The sequence below is a fragment of the Cydia splendana genome, chromosome Z (genome assembly GCF_910591565.1).
Source record: "Cydia splendana chromosome Z, ilCydSple1.2, whole genome shotgun sequence".
NCBI classification, from domain to species: Eukaryota; Metazoa; Arthropoda; class Insecta; order Lepidoptera; family Tortricidae; genus Cydia; species Cydia splendana.
Window position 1 is genome coordinate 32,684,531 of NC_085987.1, and position 22,428 is coordinate 32,706,958.

General features: G+C 40.0%; 1 protein-coding gene across 1 annotated transcript in view; it reads right to left on the reverse strand.

Moving 5' to 3' along the window:
• The window catches only part of LOC134804716 (multidrug resistance protein homolog 49-like), a 40,755-nt gene that overhangs the window by 3,470 nt on the left and 14,857 nt on the right, over window positions 1-22,428 (reverse strand). The window contains exons 6-25 of the mRNA XM_063777879.1: window positions 21,314-21,485; window positions 20,981-21,105; window positions 20,369-20,567; window positions 20,052-20,276; window positions 12,371-12,557; window positions 11,904-12,046; window positions 11,601-11,809; window positions 11,407-11,501; window positions 11,125-11,304; window positions 10,927-11,045; window positions 10,447-10,587; window positions 10,174-10,356; window positions 9,876-10,079; window positions 9,613-9,742; window positions 9,324-9,519; window positions 9,028-9,190; window positions 8,467-8,661; window positions 4,977-5,186; window positions 4,725-4,871; window positions 4,417-4,525 (exon numbers count right to left, since the gene is read on the reverse strand). Coding sequence (XP_063633949.1) covers window positions 4,417-4,525; window positions 4,725-4,871; window positions 4,977-5,186; window positions 8,467-8,661; window positions 9,028-9,190; window positions 9,324-9,519; window positions 9,613-9,742; window positions 9,876-10,079; window positions 10,174-10,356; window positions 10,447-10,587; window positions 10,927-11,045; window positions 11,125-11,304; window positions 11,407-11,501; window positions 11,601-11,809; window positions 11,904-12,046; window positions 12,371-12,557; window positions 20,052-20,276; window positions 20,369-20,567; window positions 20,981-21,105; window positions 21,314-21,485 — 3,332 coding nt within the window. The remainder of the gene's footprint in view (window positions 1-4,416; window positions 4,526-4,724; window positions 4,872-4,976; window positions 5,187-8,466; window positions 8,662-9,027; window positions 9,191-9,323; window positions 9,520-9,612; window positions 9,743-9,875; window positions 10,080-10,173; window positions 10,357-10,446; window positions 10,588-10,926; window positions 11,046-11,124; window positions 11,305-11,406; window positions 11,502-11,600; window positions 11,810-11,903; window positions 12,047-12,370; window positions 12,558-20,051; window positions 20,277-20,368; window positions 20,568-20,980; window positions 21,106-21,313; window positions 21,486-22,428) is intronic.

Below are 22,428 nucleotides of genomic sequence, written 5' to 3' on the forward strand. Positions count from 1 at the left end.
GCAGAGAGACGTCGAGCGTTGGCAATCTTCAGACGGAACCCTACACCGGATAATTTATCTGTTTTACAAAATAAAGTTAGTGTTGCTCAGCGGCTGATTCGACAAGGAAGCGCTAAGGCGTGGCAAAAGTTTTGTGATAGTGTTGATAGTGCTACATCCTCTAGTGAAATGTGGAACAAAATGAAATGGCTGAAGGGCTACAGAGCACCTAGAACAACAATAAGCCGCGAGAAGGCTGAGCATCTGTTAGGCAGTTTAGCACCAGATTATGTAACACCCGCAGCCCCTACCTTTGCTAGCAATAGCATATGTTTGTCGTCGCCGATTTCGGTACATGAATTAAAGAACGCTATCAAACAATCTGATACAGCACCGGGCATGGATGATATATCTTTTTCTATGATTAGGCATCTTCCAGATGTAGCCAAACATGTACTGGTAAATATATTTAATATATTTTTATTTAGCAGCTTTGTCCCGATACAGTGGCGCAGCGTTCAAATAGTTCCTATACCGAAACTCGGTGCAGACACAAGGCAAGATGTGACCTTTAGACCAATTTCTCTGCTGTCCTGTCCATGCAAGATATTTCACACAATTCTTACACGTAGACTAGAATGGTATATCGAAAAGGGAAACCATTTTTCAGATGAGACTATAGGTTTTAGGAGATTCAGATCTTGCATGGACAATTTAACTAGGCTAGTTTCACGAATCCAGACTGGGTATACCAACGGGCTTGCCACGGTGGGCTGTTTCGTTGATATAGACAGTGCTTACAATAATGTTAGTTTAACTTGTCTCCTGAAAACACTAGACCACCTTGGTGTGGACAATGTTATCTGTAAATATCTTTGGCAGTTTTTACATTCACGACAACTGGCTATAGACTTGTCGGGTCATGAATCCTTAGTTCGAGTTACGGGAATGGGTTTAGCACAGGGGGACCCCTTATCTCCTTTACTATTTAACATAGCGACTCTAGATATTTGTAAACAGCTGGGAGATATATTTGTATCACAATATGCAGATGATTTTGTACTTTATGCCAGCCGCAAACACCTCTCGGATGCAGTTAATGCAGTACAGGATTCCTTAAATATTCTTAATAGCACAGTAGAAGGAATGGGTCTTAATGTATCACATAAAAAAACTAAAGTCTGTGTATTTGTTAGAGGTCATCCTAGGAATGTAAACAAATATAGAGTAAATTTACAGATAGGCAGCAATAAGGTACAACAGGTGGATTGTGTGAAATATCTAGGTATGTGGTTAGATAGAAGCCTAAAATGGGGAAGACACATAAATGAAACTCGTGAGAAAACATTGAAATTCCTAAATGTATTTAAGGTTCTAGCTGGAGCAAAGTGGGGTGTCCATCCAACCCATCTTAGGCGCCTATATATCTCTATCCTACGTAGTAGACTGGATTATGGTTGTTTTTTGTACGATATTAGTGTTAAAAACCATTTATGCAAACTGGACAGAGTGCAAAACCAAGCTATGCGGGTTATTGGCGGATTTATAAGAAGTACCCCAATACATGTCATGGAAAGTGAGCTGTGCATACAGCCCCTCTTTGTAAGGAGGAAATACCTGGCGGCTAAGTTTTATTTAAGAGGCAAATGCTTGGAACATAATGCTACAATACATGTGTTAGAAGAACTAAATAGGGCATGTGAAAATAGGTATTGGAGAACAAAGAAAAAGCCGCTACTCATTGAAACTTATAACCAATTCTGTAACCTCCCAGTACAATCACATGAGCAATTACCTATGTACTCAATGAATAGTTGGATAAGTAGCTACGATTTATCAAATAATATATATGTTTTTATAGAGGGTTTAGAGACTGCCAAAAAACATGTGAACCAAATAGATTTATATAGGTTATGTAATGATCTCTTAGAAAGTAAGTATAGCTCATTTTATAAGCTGTTTACTGATGGGTCCAAGGAGAAACAAGGATGTGGGGCGGCTTTTTTTGACCCTCAGGTGGATTTCCGGGGAAAGTTTAACATACAAGCTGATATATCTATTATATATGCACTGTGAACTTATTGCCATAGCCGAAGCGTTGGCATATGTAGAGTCTATAGACCATAACAAATGTGTAATTTTGTCAGACGCAAGGAGTGCCCTTTCACATTTGGCTCGGTTACCCTCGAGCAGTCGAGGGCATCCGATAGCCTACACCATCCTTGAATCCATCAACAAACTTCGTACACTAAATAGGGAAGTGATTGTACAGTGGATACCTTCTCATGTTGGCATCATGGGTAACGAGGAGGCTGACCGAGCAGCAAAACTTGCAATAACCGACGGTATTCCATACCGTTGTATACCAGTACACAGCGAAGTACTAGGTAAAGTTAGGATTAGTTGCAGGCAGATGTGGAGGGAATACTTTGATAAGCGGTCTCTCACTAAAGGAATCTGGTACCGAACAGTTCAATGTCAGCCCCCTCAGGTCCCCTGGTTTGACAAAAAGCTTAGCAGGAAACAGGTAGTATCACTCCTCAGACTTCGTTCCGGGCACATTCCGTCAAACAAATTCAAGCACCTGATGAAACTAGCGGCTTCACCAAATTGCCAAGAGTGCGATAAAATAGAAGATATTCACCATGTGTTGATGGAATGTGTCCGTAATGAGGCGCTGAGGAATGACATGACATTTATTAAATCTACCAACATAAGTAGTTGCAACATCGTCCTGGCATCGCCACTATCAGACGAGGCCAGGTTGATGTGCAAACTATACTTATATGTGATGTAGTTGTGTAGGTAATACTTCACTACTACATCATTATTACTATTAGATCTCATTACGGGGGTGACATTGTCACTGCGTGACAAAACCCCTTAAAAAAAAAGATAAAAAAAAAAAAAGAATGACAACAAGTGGACAAAGACAGTGACAACATGGCCGGGTCCAGCGGGAAAACGAAGGCAAGGAAAACCACTAGAAAGGTGGTCAGATGAAATTATTAAAATAGCAGGACAACAATGGATGGAAACAGGCAAAATAAGAGATAAATGGAAGGAGTTGGAGGAGGCCTATACTCGAGAGAGGTCCTTAATATCTTAGACTTAATTTATATATCAAATTGACAATTACTTTTTATTAAGTTAATCAAATTATATTTCAATCAAATTAAATAATAAATTCAAATGTTTAGAATGTATTTATATGTAAATTATTTAAGAATTATAGCAAAATGTAAATAATGCATGCATTCCTACCCGATAATTCTCTTTTTATATTGTAGCGATATTAAGGAATAAATGGCTTTTTTATTATTATGTCTTTCCCATCACGGAACAATGGTGTTCCGGACCTTTGGGAGGCGTGCGCGGAGCCGAAGCCAACACGTAGAGGCCCTTTTGACACTTTAATGAAATGTAAGGGGTACACCGAGCGGAGGCTGCCCTTGCCCGTGTCATGGGACGCACGCAGAGGCAGCACCCGCCAGGGTGTAAGGACTATTGAGAGTTGATGGAATCTAAAATGAACTAGGTTATTGGGTGAAAGCGATGGACTAAGAACTGAGCTATGGGGTAAAAAACCGGACGCCTGCCTAATAAAACGGTATGCAATTTTATTTCCGGCAGACGGTGACTCGCCCTCACAAGATGGGCCCCCACAAAAAGCGACATCTAGGATGGCTCAAGGGCAACACCGATATGAGCGGCTCAGGGGTGTCGAGAGGTGTGCGCCGCTTTCTACCCAGTGGCTGTTAACAGCCACTGTGCCAACTCGCGTCTTATGCATATTTCACTTCCACCCCTGGAGCTTATAGCTCTAACGACTCCACTCTGGCCGGCCGACTAAGGCAAGCCAGAGGCAGAGAATCCTGTCCCACCCACCCTCCTTGCGGGTAACAGAACTCTCCAGGAGAACTCGGGTACGTGAGGTCGCTAATCCCCAACAGCTCGCCACAAGCTGCCCTGCGTTGACTGATTGCACTGGTAAAACCAGCTGGCGATGGGGTCGTCACATCCCTACGCCTATTATTATTATTATTTTTACATTCCACGACTCTTCTCTTTCCGAACAGGCTCTAACTGATCACCTGTCAATGTGCAGCTGACTGTACATTGAACCAAAGAGAATGTAGACTAGAGGAATATTGTCAAAGTAAATTATGTAGTCAGTACATTTACTGCCATCTTTCGACAGAAGCCATTTTTTACTTTGATCCTTATTTTTTCACTGATATGTATTGTGTCGGAAGATGGCAGTAAATGTCGAGGTACGAGGTACATAATTCACTTTTAAAATATTCTTCTATTTCAAAATCTCTTTGATTGAACTTAAATTTAGAGGATGGTCTTATAACTCTTATAAGCATATTTGGGGTATTTTTTTTCACTGTTTGTTTTTATTTGCGTGTTATTTTTTGAGCACGTCGGTACCTTTGTCAACAACGCAGATGAGATTGGCGTCTTTGATAGTCGAGAGCCGGTGGGCGATGGTGATACATGTTCGTCCTTTGGCTGCCTTTTCCAGAGCTTCCGACACAGCCTGGAATAAAACATTTGTACGTATAATTTCATGCCATAAACAACTCTTAATAAAACTAACAGTACCTATATAATACAACCAAACATGAAACACGTCCACGCTAAGTGTCCATGCTAAGTCCTATGCGTATGTACCTATATGCATTGTTACTGCCAATCCTGTGCAAAGTTAGTGTGGTCGTGACTAGCCGTGACATTACCCGTTCGCTGTTGGCGTCGAGAGCGGATGTAGCCTCGTCCAGTAGCAATAGGCGCGGGGTGCGGATGAGCGCGCGCGCGATGCATACGCGCTGCTTCTGTCCTCCCGACAGCTGTGCGCCGCTCGCCCCCAGATTCGTGTCATAGCCCTGTCAAAATATTTCACACTGTAAAAGAGAAGCTTTTGTAGTAGCACTATACACTTACACTTAATGTTGATTAATTAGCTTCGCACATCTCTATCCGTTACGTACCTTGGGTAGTGAAACGATGAAACTATGAATATTAGCAGCTTTAGCAGCGGCTACGATTTCCATCGTCGTGACCTTTCTACTGTTGTCCCCGTAGGCAATGTTTTCGCCAAGCGTGCGGTCGAAGAGCACCGGCTCCTGTTGCACCACGCCCAATTGCTTCCGAAGGCGGGGCAACGTCAACTGGCTCCGGATATCTCGCCCATCTACTTCCTAAAAAGACAAGTAGGTACTTATGTTAACCGATGTTCCTGATGGCATTTTGTTGATACATTAGTACATTACAGGGGGCCGATTTTTGAATTTCGACCGCACGATTTCGTGTATTTCGTTCAATAATTTCTCCACTACTAGGCATTTAAATTCTACGAATAGAATTGAAATCGAGTGGTCAATACCACTAGATTCCAAATTTCGATCGCTCGTATTTCAAAAATTAGCATTTCGCCGTTTTCCTCCGATTTTCGAGTGACGAAATCGAGCGATCGAAATTCAAAAATCGGCCCCCAGAACGAGTTACTCGTACACAAGTCACGAAACGGTTATAGTGGACAGGCAGGCACGGAGTCGTATGGTGCGCATGGCAAATTTTCATACGAAAGTTTTAGCAGCTTTTTGGAGTAGGTATTTAGGGAACGTTTTCGACATTTGTGTGACCATATTACGAAAATAAGGTAATATTGCAGACTTGGTCTCACTCTACTTATTTATATTTTCGCTAAGAAAAAATATAAGTAAGTAGGTAAGTATAACATGTTTCGTGAGCACATTCGGTCGGTGGCCACAAACCTGCTCACGTTTACCCATATTTTATCACGCGAGCCGGATAAGAAAGCTTAGGTGGACGTCGTCTATCTGGATTTACAAAAAGCTTTCGATCGGGTAGTTAATGACGTCCTTCTTTTAAAACTAGGTGCTAAGGGTTCACACCTAGACTTATAAATATTTTTGCGAATTATCTATCCGATCGAAAGCAGTACGTGAAGTATGGTCCTTACGTTTCAGAAAGCTACCCCCCGCGCTCTGGTATCAGTCAGGGGCCCAACTTGGGACCATTTCTTTTTGTGCTGCTGATAAACGATCTGCCTGTCGAAGTGCATCACTGCACAGTGCTAATGTTCGCTTATGATGTGAAATTGATTAAACCGATCCAAAGCCAAAGGGATTGCGAGGAGCTGCAACGGGACATAGAGGCAGTCTATCGTTGGAATGTTGAAAATGAACTCTATTTCAATGCAAGTAAATGCGAAATGGTGTCTTTCACCCGGTCCCATACACCTCAAATATTTAGTTACAATATTGTCGGCGCCGACATATCACGCTCGGAACAGGTACGGGATTTAGGAGTTCTCTTTAACTCAAATATAACGTTTCGCGAACATGTCCAGGTCGTGGCTAAGACTGCGTACAGAAGACTGGGTTTCGTTCTGCGCAATTCAGCGCCGCTGACTGTGGAAGCCACACGCGTGTTGTATGCGGCACTCGTGCGCAGCATACTCGAAACGAATGCAGTGGCGTGGAGTCCGATTGAAAGCAAATATATACTTATGCTGGAGCAAGTCCAAAAGTCGTATCTTAGGGCATTATACAAAAAAATACACACATATAGTTCGTTTTTTTAGCATTAGAATAAGGTAAACAATCTTGATGTGTCTTTTAATTGAAAAACACATTTTAAAAATAAGTTACCTACTACAAATATGTAACAATTATGAATCTAATACGATCATTTATATTCTTCTGCTTTCTGCTTTCATAAGTAATCGTTTTTGATTTTTAAAAAGCGTTTTTCAATTAAAAGACATGTTAAGATCGCTTACCTTCTTGCAAGTTCTTACTAATGCTAGAAAAAAACGAACTATACTCGTATTATCCGTATATGTACCCTACTCTGTTTCTGCAGGGACATCTAGGGTACGACTCGCTCCAGTTACGGAGGTTGCTCTCTTTGGCGAAATTCACGATCGGTGTTATTAGAAACACAATAGGTAGCGTAGCCCTTGTCGAGGCCTTCATGCGATTGTTTGTGCCTAACCAGTACCACACCTCGGACACTGGCGATCAAATGTATGAAACAAACTCGTTCCTACGCACAGTTTAAGCTCGTGTAGGTGAACGCGTACCTTGCTTGTGTGAGTGAGATAAGACGTGCTAGGGTTCCCGCCATTTTGTTGTCAAGTTCGATGACCTCAATGACTCAAAACACATTGCGCGTATTAGGAAGAAATAAGAATCGTATTATGCTGTAAGGTAATCTGGCTGTGGATCTAAGCTCGATTTATACAATAGTTTCCTATTTTGAATCAGTTTAAACGAAGTAACAAAAATTTTGTAAGGAAATTCAGGCCACCAAAATATTACGTAAGTTAAAAACATGATTTTTTGTTCATATAGATATTGAGTTGTTTTCAGTGTGATCTGATACGTTTTGTAAATATTTGTTTAATATTTGAATATTTTACGTGGCCTCCGCTCTGCGCACCGCGTCGTCGCGTCCTTGCCAGCCGGTAACTGTGAGGTAACCGAGAGCGGGTGGGCGGCACTTTCAACGGGAGGCAGGGAGTGTCCATACTGTACGTTAGTACTATTTATTATACTGTGCCAGTAGGTACACTCGCGCGCGGCATCACCCGCTGCTGGCGGAGGGCACCACGCGCACGCGGGCGCACGCGCAGGCGCCGGTCGCGCGCGCGCTCACGCTTTGCTCAACTCCGTGCTCGAGGCACACCCGGAGTGTGATTTGTTTGTGAGTGCAATTGGACGACTGACGATTGAGTATAAGAGAGTGATAGAGCGAGAGATGCCTGTAAGTAGTATTATATAATGTTGTTATGTAAATACTTGTGTACCCTATGTATCAGTATTACTGTCTCCCAATTTGTGCCGCTGTGGCATATAAACAATAAACAATTCGACTCCCAACCAATCTTTAACTGAGCGAACGCAGCCTTCGACTTCTCTATCCTGCTGTCGATGTCTTCATCCGGTGGCAAATGGCTCAACACTGGGTAAGTAGGGCTTGTGCACAAATCACGCAAGGTTTGATAGGGGGAGGGGGGTCACGAAAAAATCACGATAGATCACGTTGGTACCATAAGGAAACCTCACGTGTATTTTTTTACAGTGAACGAAACTAAGAAAAAAAAACCTCCCCCTCGTGAGTAGATACTTTTTCTCGGTTTCGTTAAACATAAATCTTCACTCTACACTTCAAAATAGCGAGTCTATTTAACGAAAATAGAAAAATAAACAAGATATTCTATATACAATACTATTTGTCTTAAAATTAGGTCGAATGAAAAACTTTCAAAAAAATACACGTGCGGTTGTGTGGGGGGAGGGGGGTAGCCAAAAACCTCACCAAATATCTCAAGGGGGAGGGGGGTCAAAAAGTAGCCGAAAACACCTCGCGTGATTTGTGCACAATCCCGTAATACGTCTGATTAAATTCTAATCTACAGCAGCACCATTCTGTGTCGGTTGATCTACTTACAATATTGCCAGAGTCAGGATCGTAGAACCGCTGCAACAGCTGCAGCACGGTGGACTTGCCGCAGCCCGAGGCGCCCACCAGCGCCACCGTCTTGCCCGCCTCCACCTGCAGCTCCAGCCCCTTCAGCACGCGTATGTGTGGTCGCGTCGGGTAACTGAACTCTACATCCTTGAAGCTGAACTGTCCGGTAGATACCTTCAAATATCGAAAAATGAGGATCAAGGCCGGCCTAGCTAAGGTGGCAATCGCTATCGGTTCGACAATGAAACGCTTTGTGTCTCTCTATCACTCTTCTATATTAGTGCGACAGTGACAGTTGCGTTTCGATCGCTACGGAGCGTAAGCGATTGGCATGTTGGCTACACGGCCAGAGCAGATGGCGCTCCAAAAGACAGGCAGCCATAAAATATTGTTGGATTAAGGTGCATATTGTCGTTAATTAGGTAAGCCGGTGGGTAACGAGTTATATGTAGGTTAAGTCCCGCCACTGCTGCGTGACTTAAATTACCTACCACCGAATTCTAGATGGAATTTACAGCAGCCCCTCAAAGATAATCTTACCCAATCTTTTTTGTCTTTGAGCCCATTTGCTGTTACAACCTTCGGCACCCTATTGATGACGGCCAAGACGCGAGCTCCACTTGCTTTAGCAGAGTTGAAGCTTGGAGCATACACCAGAGACTGGCCGAGCATGTACGCGCCGTACATTAAGGCCTCCGTAACTCTGTAACGATAACATATAACATGTTTATACTTTGTAATTTTTAAATAATTACCATTCCATTAGATTGTGAACTGAACATATAGGTTAGTTAGACTGAAGTGATTTCCAGCTAGGATATCAGCAGAATACTTACAAAAATACATATTGGTATGGCACATTGTCCGTCGCAACGAGGGTGGCGCCGTACACCGTCGCGCTACAGTACGACAGGAACGGTACGTATAATCCCAGCGCAAGCACTAAGCCGCGCCAGCGTGACTTCTTGGCGACAGCATCACATGATTCCTTTAACTCTTTGTTGAACTTCTCTAAAAACTTCGATTCGACACCTGCAAATTGGCGACGTTGATTGCTAGGTATAAGGAGGATCTCAACGTAAAGAATCTTATCTTTTGTCTAATAAACACAAGTATAGTTCTTACCTAAACTCTGAACAGTTTTAATACTAATAATGGCTTCAGTAGCTATTGATGTTGCTGATTCCAGGGCTGTTGTTTCATTTTCTTGAGACTGCTGGGAAACAATCCCCTCTAACCAGATGCTTCCAACCATCTGCGTTTAATAACAACGGGAAAAGGTTAAACTTGCAAATTTAATATTAGTAAGTCTATTGATTATTGAAGGCGTGCGACGTTATCAGTATCACACTTAATTCCAAAATTGTGTCGTATTACATTGTACTCACAAGAGGTAAGAATACAGACCCTACAAGGGTCAACTTCCAGTTGTAGCAAATGGCCATGATGAAGCCGACTAGCACAGAACTCAGGCCTTGCAGGATGAGACCAATCCTGAGGCCCGTAGCACCCTGAACTGCTGCCGCGTCGCCAGTTAAACGGGAACAGAGCGAGCCGACTGTGTTCGACTCTTTATCAAAATAGCCAATTTCCTAAAAGAACCGTATGTACACATTTACAATAACACGTTACAGACAATTGTTACCAGAGTCTTATGAATGCTAAAAGCTAAGTTTATAAACTCACTTGGTTAAGTAAACTTCTGAAGTATTGATGCCGTAATCTCGTGGTCATTTTTAAGCCAGCATTTGTAAAGGTGACGCTCTGCAGACACATGGATATTCCAGCAATGGCGGCTACCACGATGAACATCCCCGAAAAAAAGTCGGCTTCGTATCTTACCTCGTCATGATTTTTTGAAACGAAAATCTGTGTGTAAAATTTACTATATGTAAATTACTTCAGTTATTATGAATGAAATTAAAAAAAAATGTTTTATAGGTACAGGTTGGTCCGTACCCCGCTTGCTAATCCAAATAGGAGGGCGAAAGCAGGAAAGCAAGCACCTTGCAAAAATGCGGCCAGGGCTCCGGCTGCCAGGTGTGGCCACTCTGGTGCATTCAATTTCATCAGCTCCCAATCGCTAACCGGCTTGACTTTCTACAAAAATAATTTAAACAACTAGTATAACCTTGGCCAAGTACCTACAGTAAACACCCCTATAATGGATGTGGCACCAGTAATGGGATAATATACAAATCTTGTAAAATAAGTATAAATACTAGCATCATTTTACCATTTATAAACAAGAGCCATAGAGCTGCTTACGATTGATGTTGCATTGATTATTGTTTGTTTTCAAATTAATGGTGCAGTGGTGCCATACTGCCCATGACTGGAGCAAAAATAATAATATGCAGTGCTCAGAATATTTGTGACCACCTCGTTCGCTTCGCTTCAATAATACGGTGTGATATTTATTGGTTTGTTTCAACTTACTTCGTCGTCATCTATTTCCTCGTCACTTTCAACGATATCGGAGTTGTAAACAAAGTTTTGTAGTCCAGTGGATATCACAGAACTTATAGAGCCTCGAGGAGTCATCCAATCATGCGAGTCTGAAATATGTTAGCCACAGTTTTAAATACGTACGTCTGAACTTCGCAATATAAGGGTTAAATTTTAACATTGCTGTACCTTTTTTCATTGAGTGGTGTCTGTGAATCCTCCTATTAGACTTTCTCTTTACATCTACACGCGGTGCAAGAGCCGCCACTTCTTCTGTGTCGCCCGTTCCATCCACTTCCTCGGGTAATGTGTCGATTACATCAGGTTCCTTTACTTCCTTCCCGGTTGTTACCAACTTATGATAGAAACCTGCAAACATGCATACTGTTTCATCATTGCTCTAAATAGGTACTCTAGCTTGAAACATTTATTGGAAAATGAGAAAATATATTTTTACAAGAAATTATTTACCTTTGGCCTTCATCAGCCCTTCGTGGGTGCCATGTTCGACAATCGCACCTTGGTCCATGCATATAATTCGATCAGCGTTCACAATAGTTGACAATCTGAATATCATATTCATAAAAAAACCTAATTTAGAAAAAGTACTTAATATTTTTAATAAATCATTAACTTCACTCGCGCGCCAAAGATCGTAAACGTACCTATGTGACACAACAATCGTAGTTCTTCCAACGCTAGCGCTGTCCAAGGCTACTTGTACTTGCTTCTCAGAGTGTGGATCCAAAGCAGACGTAGCCTCGTCCAGAAGAAGAACAGCCGGTTCGCGCAGCAGTGATCGCGCGATTGCGATACGCTGCTTTTGGCCACCTGAGAGCAACGCACCTCGTTCTCCAATCATAGTGTCGTAGCCCTTTATGAAAGAAGTCAATAAATACATTAACGGTTCGGTTTCTAATTCAATCGATTCATTATAATTATTTTGATAAGTACATAAATAGACTAACCTCGTTCAGGTTAACGATAAAGTCGTGTGCATATGCCATTGTAGCAGCTTTAATAACTTCCTCCCTCGTTGCTTCTGGGTAGCCTATGGCTATGTTATCGTGTATGGTTCCGCGGAATAAAACAGGTTCTTGACCTACGACACCTGCAAAGTGATTGTTAGTAGTTACATTACCTACCAGCAGTTAGGCAAGTTTGCGTGGAATTTATTAACAAAGTTCGGTAACCTCTATTAATTATCTAGGCTAATCGTATATATTCTGGAAAGCCAGCTTTGTCAGTAGAAAAATTCGGCAAACTAGAAAAATGTAAGCGCGAAAGATCAATCTCTCACAAAATTAGAATTTCGAGCCTTTTGTAAGCGACTTCTAAAAATACGGATCCAACGATATAGGTACCTATATGCTCCAAGCCATATAACGTGCTTTACTAAGAGAGTTAGAGATGACAAGTTTCTTTCAAGGCTAACCTAAACAAGACCGGAGCCAGCCTATGTTCAGTGTTCTGACGTCTCTGCCATCCAGCTTGACCGAGCCGGAGTGCACGTCGTACAGCCTCTGCAGCAGCTGCAGTATAGTGGACTTGCCGCAGCCAGACGACCCGACCAGGGCCACGCACTCTCCTCGTTTGATGTGTAGACAAAAGTCTTTCAAAACCTGCTCAAAAGTTATCATTGAAAACGAATTTATCACACAACTCAAAACCAAACTCTGTAATACGAAGGTAGGAAGGTACATACAACTTTTTGGAACTTATTTATCGTTTGTTACCTGGTGGTATTCCACCTGCTTGTCCAACATGTTGGTCGCATGAAACGCAAATACACATTGGACCAAGAAATTGGACAGGTGGAATACAACCCTTAACTGTATGATTATTTACTACAATTTTTTTTACCCTATTCTAAACACTAATTTTGGTAAAATAAAATAACATATAATAACTATAATAATTCGTTCTGTTTGTGATACTTATTTTAAAATAAATTTTGTAACTAGTAGTTCGCCCCGAACTGAGAACTCGCGGTTTGCCAAAAATTATATATAGAGCGATTGACTTTGTTGCACCTACTTACTCGTATAGTTCGACATAAAATAGTAGAAAATAATTTTCAAGAAAAAAAACCGACTTCTATGGGGGCCGGTGAAAGATTATTGTACGTAGATGGTGCACTATGTAGAAAAGGAGGTAAAACCACCCACTTTTCTAGTAGGTAGCATTTCGTTTCTGTAAAGGTCGCAGTTTTATCTTGGTCAAGCAGATCTTGTCAGTAGAAAAAGGCGGCAAATTTGAAAAATGTAGGCGCGAAGGGATATCGTCTCATAGAAAATTTGAATTTCGCGCTTTTTCTACTGACAAGATGTGCTTGACCATCTATAGCCTCACGAACCCACTTCTCTGATAGCAGTTCGGTTCTGTGAGGATTGCAGTTCGAACCTAACCAAAACCACTTCTCTAGTAGCATTTCGTTTCTGTATGGCTCGCAGTTCTAACCTAACCTAACCCACTTTTTTTCGGTTCTGTGAGGATCGCAGTTCAAACCTAACCTAACCCACTTAACGGCGCGTGCGGTGCGGTGTACGGGGGTTTGAGCGGGAGGAGCTAGTAAGTTTGGCATCATTATACTTTATACCTACATTATATGGTAGGTAATCAATCATAGTGGTTTATTTAGCTTAGGTATCAGTGGTTTTCCGGGTCAAGGTCCGAATCCGGGTCCGAGTCCGGGTCCGGGTCCGGGTCCGGGTCCGGGTCCAGTTCCGGGTCCAGGTCCAGGTCGAGGTCCCGGTCTAGGTCTTGGTCCACGTCCAAGTCCAGGTCCAAGTCCGGGTCCAGGCGGACCTGGGCCGGAGGTTCAGGTCCAGATAAGAGCCCGGATCCGGGTCAGGTCTGGCTCCAGGGCCAGCTCAGACAAAATCGAAATTCGAAAACGCCAAACGTGTAGTCATTGAAGTTCTGTTCTGATCATCATCAGCAGTTCCACTTCATCAAATGCGACAGTTTTTAATGTAAATTCTTGATTTTCTGATGAAAATACACAAATCTCTATACGCATGCCTTTAAGATTTGAGGAGTTCCCTCGATTCCTCATGGATACCATCATCAGACCTCGAGCTTGACAAAAATGTGGCTTAAAAACTTAACTTGCTTAACAAACATAACGAAGAGGACAAATCGCCAAACGTGAACTATGCGTCGTTGAAGAGTTCCGTTCTGATCATCATCAGCAGTTCCACTACATCAAATGTCACTTTTTGAATGTATATGCTTGATTTGTTGATAAAACACATAAATCACTATATGTATGCCTTTAAGATTTGAGGAGTTCCCTCGATTCCTCATGGATCCCATCATCAGAACTGGGTTTTGACAATGACAAAAACGGGACCAATTTGTATGCATATACATACAATCAAAAAAATAATTTTCAAAATTCGAACAAACGGTCCAAACAAACAAAAAAAATCACAATCGAATCTCCTCCTTTTGAGATTTGGAAGTCGGTTAATAAATGAGGGCGCCACTTTCTACGTAGCTGTCACATTTTTGACGTGAAATGCTTACACATGGCAACAATTTATTGTCTGTCAAGCCATTTCCGTCAGTAGAAAAAAGCGGCTAAAAAATGTAGGCGCGATGGGTTATCGTCCCATAGAAAATTTGAATATCGCGCCTTTTTCTACTGACAAACTTGTTTGACCGACTATAGTATGGAAATTTTAGAGTTCCATTTTATTTTATTTCTACTATTTTATGTCCCAGTCCCACTATAGGCGGCAATGGATCAAAAATCGCGTGGATATATTACAAGGTCTGTGGAGCCCTTAACACATTCAATACCACTAAGTGCTACGGGTTACGCTCGTAGCGCGTAGCCACGGTTTCGTCGTATGTAGCGCGTAGTCGCTACGAACAGTGTACCCGACAGTCGGGTTCTTGGTGTTGAATGTGTTAACTGATACTGTATCTGTGGTAAGCCGAAGTATTTCCTGTCAAATGTCAAATACCTATATTATGTTTATTTTTATCTTGCTAATTATTTCAAAATGGTAAATTTAAAAACGATATTATAAAAGTGCAAGCCGAATACTTTCATTTTATACCAAACCAAACTCGACCATAATTTCTTGCAAAAATATGACCAGAATAGCAAGACCCCTCACAAATAGCTTTTTAGCCTTCTAAGCTCTTCTAGCTCAATAACCCCTTGATCGGCCTGCTCATAATTTAATGACTAAAATATAATGCCCTCAACTACACGTTTACCCAATTTCATTTAAATTAGAACAAATTTAGCTAAGTTCTTGAGTATCAAACTATCCTTTGATAGTTCAGCTTAAAAACATCGAAATGCTGGGACGTGCCCCTAGCCAGCAGCGTGTCCCAAGTCGAATGTAAGAACTTCGTTCGCTTCGCTCGCTCGTTCGATAAATATAATTAGGTAGAGTTTTCCGTATTATCACATAATTAGTAATTATACGGTCCGATTCGAACAATGCATATAAAAAGTCACAGCGGTACGATACCGATCTATCAGTGTCAAAAGTGAGGTTATTTGGTTGTAGAAATGTCACTTATGACACTGACAGATCGGTATCGTAGCGCTGTGACTTCTTATAAGCATTGTTCTAATCGGGCCGATAGTAGGATTTTTTAGGCGACGGTAGCGGTGGGTAAAATTTCATATTCTGTCAATTTACCCCATTTCACACACAAGCGCACTTCACGCACTCACTCCTCACTTCCTCACTTTACTGGGACAGGTCAGTGACCCATCATGTTTTTTTTAAGATTGGACTTTTAGTTTAGTATTGACCACTAGCCTCCTTTGAGGGTAAAAGCGTTCCATTGAAAGATGAAAGAGAAACAATGCATTTAATCTTGCTTTCCTTGTCTGTTCATGTCACACGTGACGTACTTACCTACCTATTTAATTAATTTGATTGTTGACTGTTTTACTACCTAATATTGCTTTGTCGAGATACGCGTTTTGTACAATTAAAGCGAATAAAACAAGATGTCATTAAGTCAGATGTAAAATGTTATTTACTACTCTATACGGTTTTTCATAAGGTGCAAAATCCATTCAATAGGAATTTAAATAAATAAAGTTTCAGCAGGGTGGCAATTCCATTTTGGCCTTCGAGCAACACCGGCTTCCGACACATCGGAAGGGAGGGGCCCAAGCGATATCTCACCGTACAAATCTTTCTGCCATTTTTCGCGGGGGGAAAGGTGCACACAGTCGCACTTCTCACACACTTACATACATAATCCAATCTGTAATGACGACACAAATACATAGAAAATGACACACGTAAAAGACAAATCTTGCAAACCTCGATCTCTTTTTGTGTACGGACGAGTGACAAGCTAACACATTTTCGTTGAAGTATGTTATTGTATTCTGAGAGATGAGAAGTCGGATTTGTCGCTCGACCGATCCGCAAATTGTACTGAGCGAGCAAAATCGATAAATCCAACAATTACATGAGACTAAAATATAATAATTGTGTTTGAATGTAATTAAATGTATGATATGTAAAAAAAAATATTACATGTAAAATGTAACACTTTCTTTTTGTAAATTTGATGTCCCCGACCTCTTTTTATAACAAAAAACCGAGCAAGCAGGCATTTTTGTGCAGCAGTGTTCACGCGCGCGTCTGGACTCGGTCTAGTGAAAAATCCAAGTGCAACTAGTTTTATTACCCGCGCTAGATTAGATTGACGCGCTAATCTTGTACCTCGGCAGAGGGGAAAATAGTGCCAATGCCGCCTCCCTTCCGTGTTGCTCGAATATTTTGGCGGAACAGAATAGTTCTATCGAACCTGCTTACAAATTTTCACGAGAATCAGTTGTGAAATATGATCTGCAAAGGAGAACATACAAAAGCATTTTTGCCCAAGCTGAAACGGAGACCTTTGCTAACGCTCGGCCAATGATGGTTTAGGTACACCTATAAAAAATGGTTGTCCCTGCTGTAATTTTAATATCTTTATATTTCAACGGTATAGTTTTGCCTTCAAAAATAATCGGTATCGCTAAACAATAGCGGTACCTTACTACTTATACGTTCACGAAATCGGTATCTGCATAACTTGATTGTTAGTAAACTAACCTGAAAAATAATCTCAAAATCACCGAAACATTTATGTAGAGTCACCTGCAATAATATGTTACGTCATTAGCGCCAACTTTGCCTCCAGGGAAACTTTGCCCAAAACGACAATTTTAAACAAATTCGTTAATGTAGAAAAAATTATAATAGTTATGGCCACCCTGCTATTTTTAGTAGAAAATAGGTTATATTTCTGACAAAACTATATACCAAACTTGTGCATAACTTGACTTGGGAATTTAGAGTTTGAGCGAGTTGTCTAATATAGGGTATATTTCGGCGGGCAAAAAAATTGATAAATAATGAACCTATAAAAAATGGTTGTCCCTGCTGTAATTTTAATATCTTTATATTTCAACGGTATAGTTTTGCCTTCAAAAATAATCGGTATCGCTAAACAATAGCGGTACCTTACTACTTATACGTTCACGAAATCGGTATCTGCATAACTTGATTGTTAGTAAACTAACCTGAAAAATAATCTCAAAATCACCGAAACATTTATGTAGAGTCACCTGCAATAATATGTTACGTCATTAGCGCCAACTTTGCCTCCAGGGAAACTTTGCCCAAAACGACAATTTTAAACAAATTCGTTAATGTAGAAAAAATTATAATAGTTATGGCCACCCTGCTATTTTTAGTAGAAAATAGGTTATATTTCTGACAAAACTATGTACCAAACTTGTGCATAACTTGACTTGGGAATTTAGAGTTTGAGCGAGTTGTCTAATATAGGGTATATTTCGGCGGGCAAAAAATTGATAAATAATGAATGCAAGTAGAAAAAATTGAGAACCCTTTGACAAATATTTCCGGGTTTGAGTTATAACACATGAAGCATAGATTATGTCTATTGAGATTTAAACTAAAAAGGCCTAAATACACAAAAGTTTTAGCGGTGGGCAAAGTAATCCGGTAATTTGGCATCTATACCAACATTGCCCACCACCAAAAACGGATTAGGGTTGTCACTTTCATCTAATTTACCCAACTTCGCAAGTAAAAGAAGGTTATGTTTGTACACTAAAATAAGTTTATAAATATATACTGTATTTAATTTGTCTTATTATCCTTTATTTAGATGTTTTATCCCGTTAACGAATGAAAAACACAACAAAAATCATATTTTTGGCCATTAAACTATTGTAACAGATTTTCTCAAAAGTGACAACCCTAGCCTTTGTAAAATGCTTAGGCGAGCCTTATTTGGAAAAGGGCAAAAACGGGTAGGCAACATTGCCCAGCAAATTTATTTTAAAGTTTTTACACTTATCGCTAAGTTATTAACAGGGAATGGTAGGATTGCCCAAAACCTTTAAGTGATCCTTAGACATCATCATCATACGAGCTGTATTTGAATACCAAATTGACGTGGGCAATGTTGGCGAAAACCCCGGATATCTTTGCCCGCCCTCTAAAACGCAAAAAAATGAGTAAAAACACGATAAAAAATATTTTTTTTAAAATAAACTGATGCGTTTGATCACAATGGACGTGCTGAGCAAAAAAAGTCATATGATGTGATGTTGTTTGAGAAATTCGTTTTAAAAAATAAGCGGGCAAAGTTGGTGATAATGACGGTACCTACTCTTCGAAGGCCGCAAAAATATGTGACATGGTCTTATGGTTCTACAAATAAGATCGTGTCAGATATTTTTGCGGCCTTCGTTGTGTAACATAAATTGCAGGCGACTGTACATTTGGAATAATCATTTTATTTAGTTTCAACGAAAGTTTCAAGTTTAGTACGAAAATACTTCAGATATGCAATATGCACAAAATGTAGACCTAATCGAAATAAAACATTGCTTTTTATAGGTAATTTATAAAACATTCGATACATAGGTATACATAACAATAACTAGAGCGCTATTGGCCTGTAAGCTACATCTCGGTCTCCAAAGCCGCAAAAACTCGCTAGTACTTAGTGCTGGTCTAGCCGTTATTTTTTCTTGAAGATTTTCAGAGAACAGCACGTACACGCATTATACATATAGACGGAACGAACCGCATAATCATTATCATTTATTCGTCGCAATCCATGGTATTACAGATCTAGGTACAAGACTTTCAGGTATTACTTATACGAATTACATAACTCTTCCTGTTAATAGGCATTATTTTAAGATAAAAGTTCTATAATATAATACAAGATTACAATTGTCATCAAAATTCATTGACGTACAGAAGTCAAATACGTTTTTAAACTGACGCAAAATGATACCAGCATAATAAAAATTGATCCCAATCAGTAAAGATGAGTCTTTAAACTTTTTTCATTTTAAGCGAGTTTTGAAGGAACATAATACTTAAATTCGACTGTAATCGTATTGTTTTAAGATAGTTTACTGCGGTTTTCAACCATTATAACAGCAAATCAAATTTAAATAAGACGCGAGCTGATATTTATGTACCCTATTTTTTGAAATACAATTTATCTACTGGTATACTTTCTCGTGTGCGTATATGATTTAATGTCAATATAATTGTCAAAAGCAAGAAAATCAAGCTGTCATTTTCATTTGAAGAAGTACACGTGTGCTCCCGTGTAGCCACAACGGGCATCTGACTTGAAGAAGAATTTTGAGTGATGTCGTCAATGTATGGAAATTGTTCGAAAGTTTACATTTGAGATTGAATTTCTGTGTTGTCTTTGTGAGTAAAAATATAAATCGATAATAAATTGGTAGCTGAATTATCTAGCTTTCAGAATCATACAATAATTCAATTACTGTCAAAGACAAAATTGTTTTGCTTCTGTCTCAAACGGAACTCCATATTTTGATTTTTTGATAGGTACTTTTAGTGTCGATTTGTAGAGAATAACAGCAAATTAAAAATACAATGGCATGAAGAGTCGGTACACGGTTTCTTCGTGAACAAATTTACGTGTAATTTAATGCAATTATTAAACATTTATTGAACAAATTATGGTTACAAAGTGAGGTCTAAATCGAAAACGTCATATACCGGCCCCTTAAGTACCTATCTACCTACATGACATGTATATGTATTCGTACATACCGTAACGTCGGGACGCGAGGGGTAGTTAAAACAAACGTCTTCAAAAGATATGTCACCAATCACTCTTCTTGGTTGGGCGCCTGCTTTGGTCATGCTATTAATTTTCGGTTCTCTTTCTATCAGTTCGAACACGCTGGCAGCTGCGGCCCTCGCTGCCGAGAATGACTCTCCATGAGGCACGCAGAAGGTTATAGACTGCGTAGCCATGTATATACTGAAGAGGATCTGAAGAAAACAAAACGTTTAGTAATACCTATAGCTAGCTCACTAGGTGTCATTTATTTTATTTATTTTATTTAGCCTGAGTTTTTGCTTACACTGAAAATTTCTCCGACCGCGTATCGCCTTTTATCGGGGTCAGCAATAAGGAGGTCTTGGAGCACCAAGCGAGTGCCGTAGGAGAGGCCGATGGCGTTGAGTGAGTAGGTGAGCACCCAGTTGAAGCCGGTGCCAAGTCCCGTGTACAGCCCGCGCTTGCGACCGTACCGCTCCGCAGGCGCCAACAACTTTTTGTACCTGCCAACGTAGCAAACGAATAAAAGTGCAGCTGATACAGATTATATACTTATACTGTTATTTATACATATAACTTATTACTACTTATTTTTATAGCAATAAACGATCTGTGGGCGCAGCACGGTTCCATTTTTATCGTCTATCACTATGCGCGTCCCTTTCGCACTTACGTACTTGTTAGAGCGTGACAGGCATGGTGACAAGGGATAAAAACGCGACCGTGCTAAGCCGCCTGGCCAGATGAGTTACCGACCAGTGCGGCGCCTCCTTTCCGCTATGACCGTATCGAGACGGCAATAAATATTATACTACTATACGAATAAAGAAGACAAAAAATATAATTTTGTACTAATTCATCTCTTTGGCCTCCAGATTGATCACCTCTTCTTAGTTACTTAGTTTCAGAAACCTACCTGTCGACTTCCCTATTTTCACCACCGAAAGCAACAATGGTTCTTACAGATTTCAATACTTCTTCAGCTTGTTTCCCAGCCTGGCTATAGGCATTCATTTCACGGACTGAAGACTTTGTTTGGTACTGAAAAAAAAAACTGATATCAGTACTTCCTTGTTTACACCTTAATTTCTCCCCGACGGAGTGATCTTCGAAGACCCACCAGATAGTCTATGTATGTATATGTATAGAAGGAGCTAAATGTAATATAAGTATAACATTATAATTTAATTATTAGTGTAACGCATGTTTATGTACAATATTTAGTAAAGTGCTGTACCCAAGTACTTACGTTAGATAAAATGACGGACGCTGCTATAGAAAAAGGTACTACGGCGAGACAAGCGAGCGCTAATTCCCAACCAAGTGGAAACGCTTGGCAGATACAAATTATAGCCGTCCCGATGAGATTAGAAACAACTGCCACTTTCTCTCCCATTCCATCTTTTAATTTCATCATATTCCTGAAAAAATATTTAGCACCTCTCTGAATTTATAATAAGTTATAAAAAGTCAGCTTCACCGGGTTAAAGTAGGTATGTACCTACCGGGTACCTAATGATTCTCCGAGAAACTTTTAGCAGATCATCGATTCGCCGAACATCGTTCCGCAGAGTCTTTTATTTGTCAATGTAACTTTTGGTCGACTAATATTACGTAGACTCTTGGTTCACATACCGTTCAGTTCGCTTCTGTGGAAATTAGGAGTAACTATTATTGGACGATTTCCATTTAGCAGAGTAATCGTTTCGTTTAAGCAATGTTTAGTCAAATAACGTTTCACATTTTACATATAAGTCGTTATTTTCGAATCAAAATCTTTTTGCAAAAATAAAAAAAAACCCACATCCAAAAGAATGAAATAAAATATTTTTCACGTCAGCAGCTCGAACAAGGGTACTTTGCTTCTTAAAAACAGTGAGCAAAATGCGATTTTGCTCACTGAGTGAGACAAAATTACATTCAAGTGACATTTATAGTCAAATGTCATTTCAACATGCGGGGTCTAATACAAGTTCGAAATACTTGGGTTCTATTATCTCTGCCCCTTTCACGCTGTTAGCAAAAAGAAACAGACAAAAAAAGTTTAAAACGACATTCAACGGTATATTGACGGTTTATAATAGACCCCCGAAAAACTTCAGAACGCGTCGTTTCAAACCACGTACGAGTATGAATTCTTAATAATTAATTATTAAAAATAATGTTTAAGATTTGATAAAAACTGATAGAAATACTATATTTTAGGTATTTTATTGTACAATTAAAATAATGAATCAAAAAATACACAGATTATCACGCAAAATTAATTATTTTACTTTTAAGAACTTCTACTATATAGATGACAAATTTAATAGACACGTATCCGCAATTCGGACCGTATCTTACAATATAACACTTTAAACT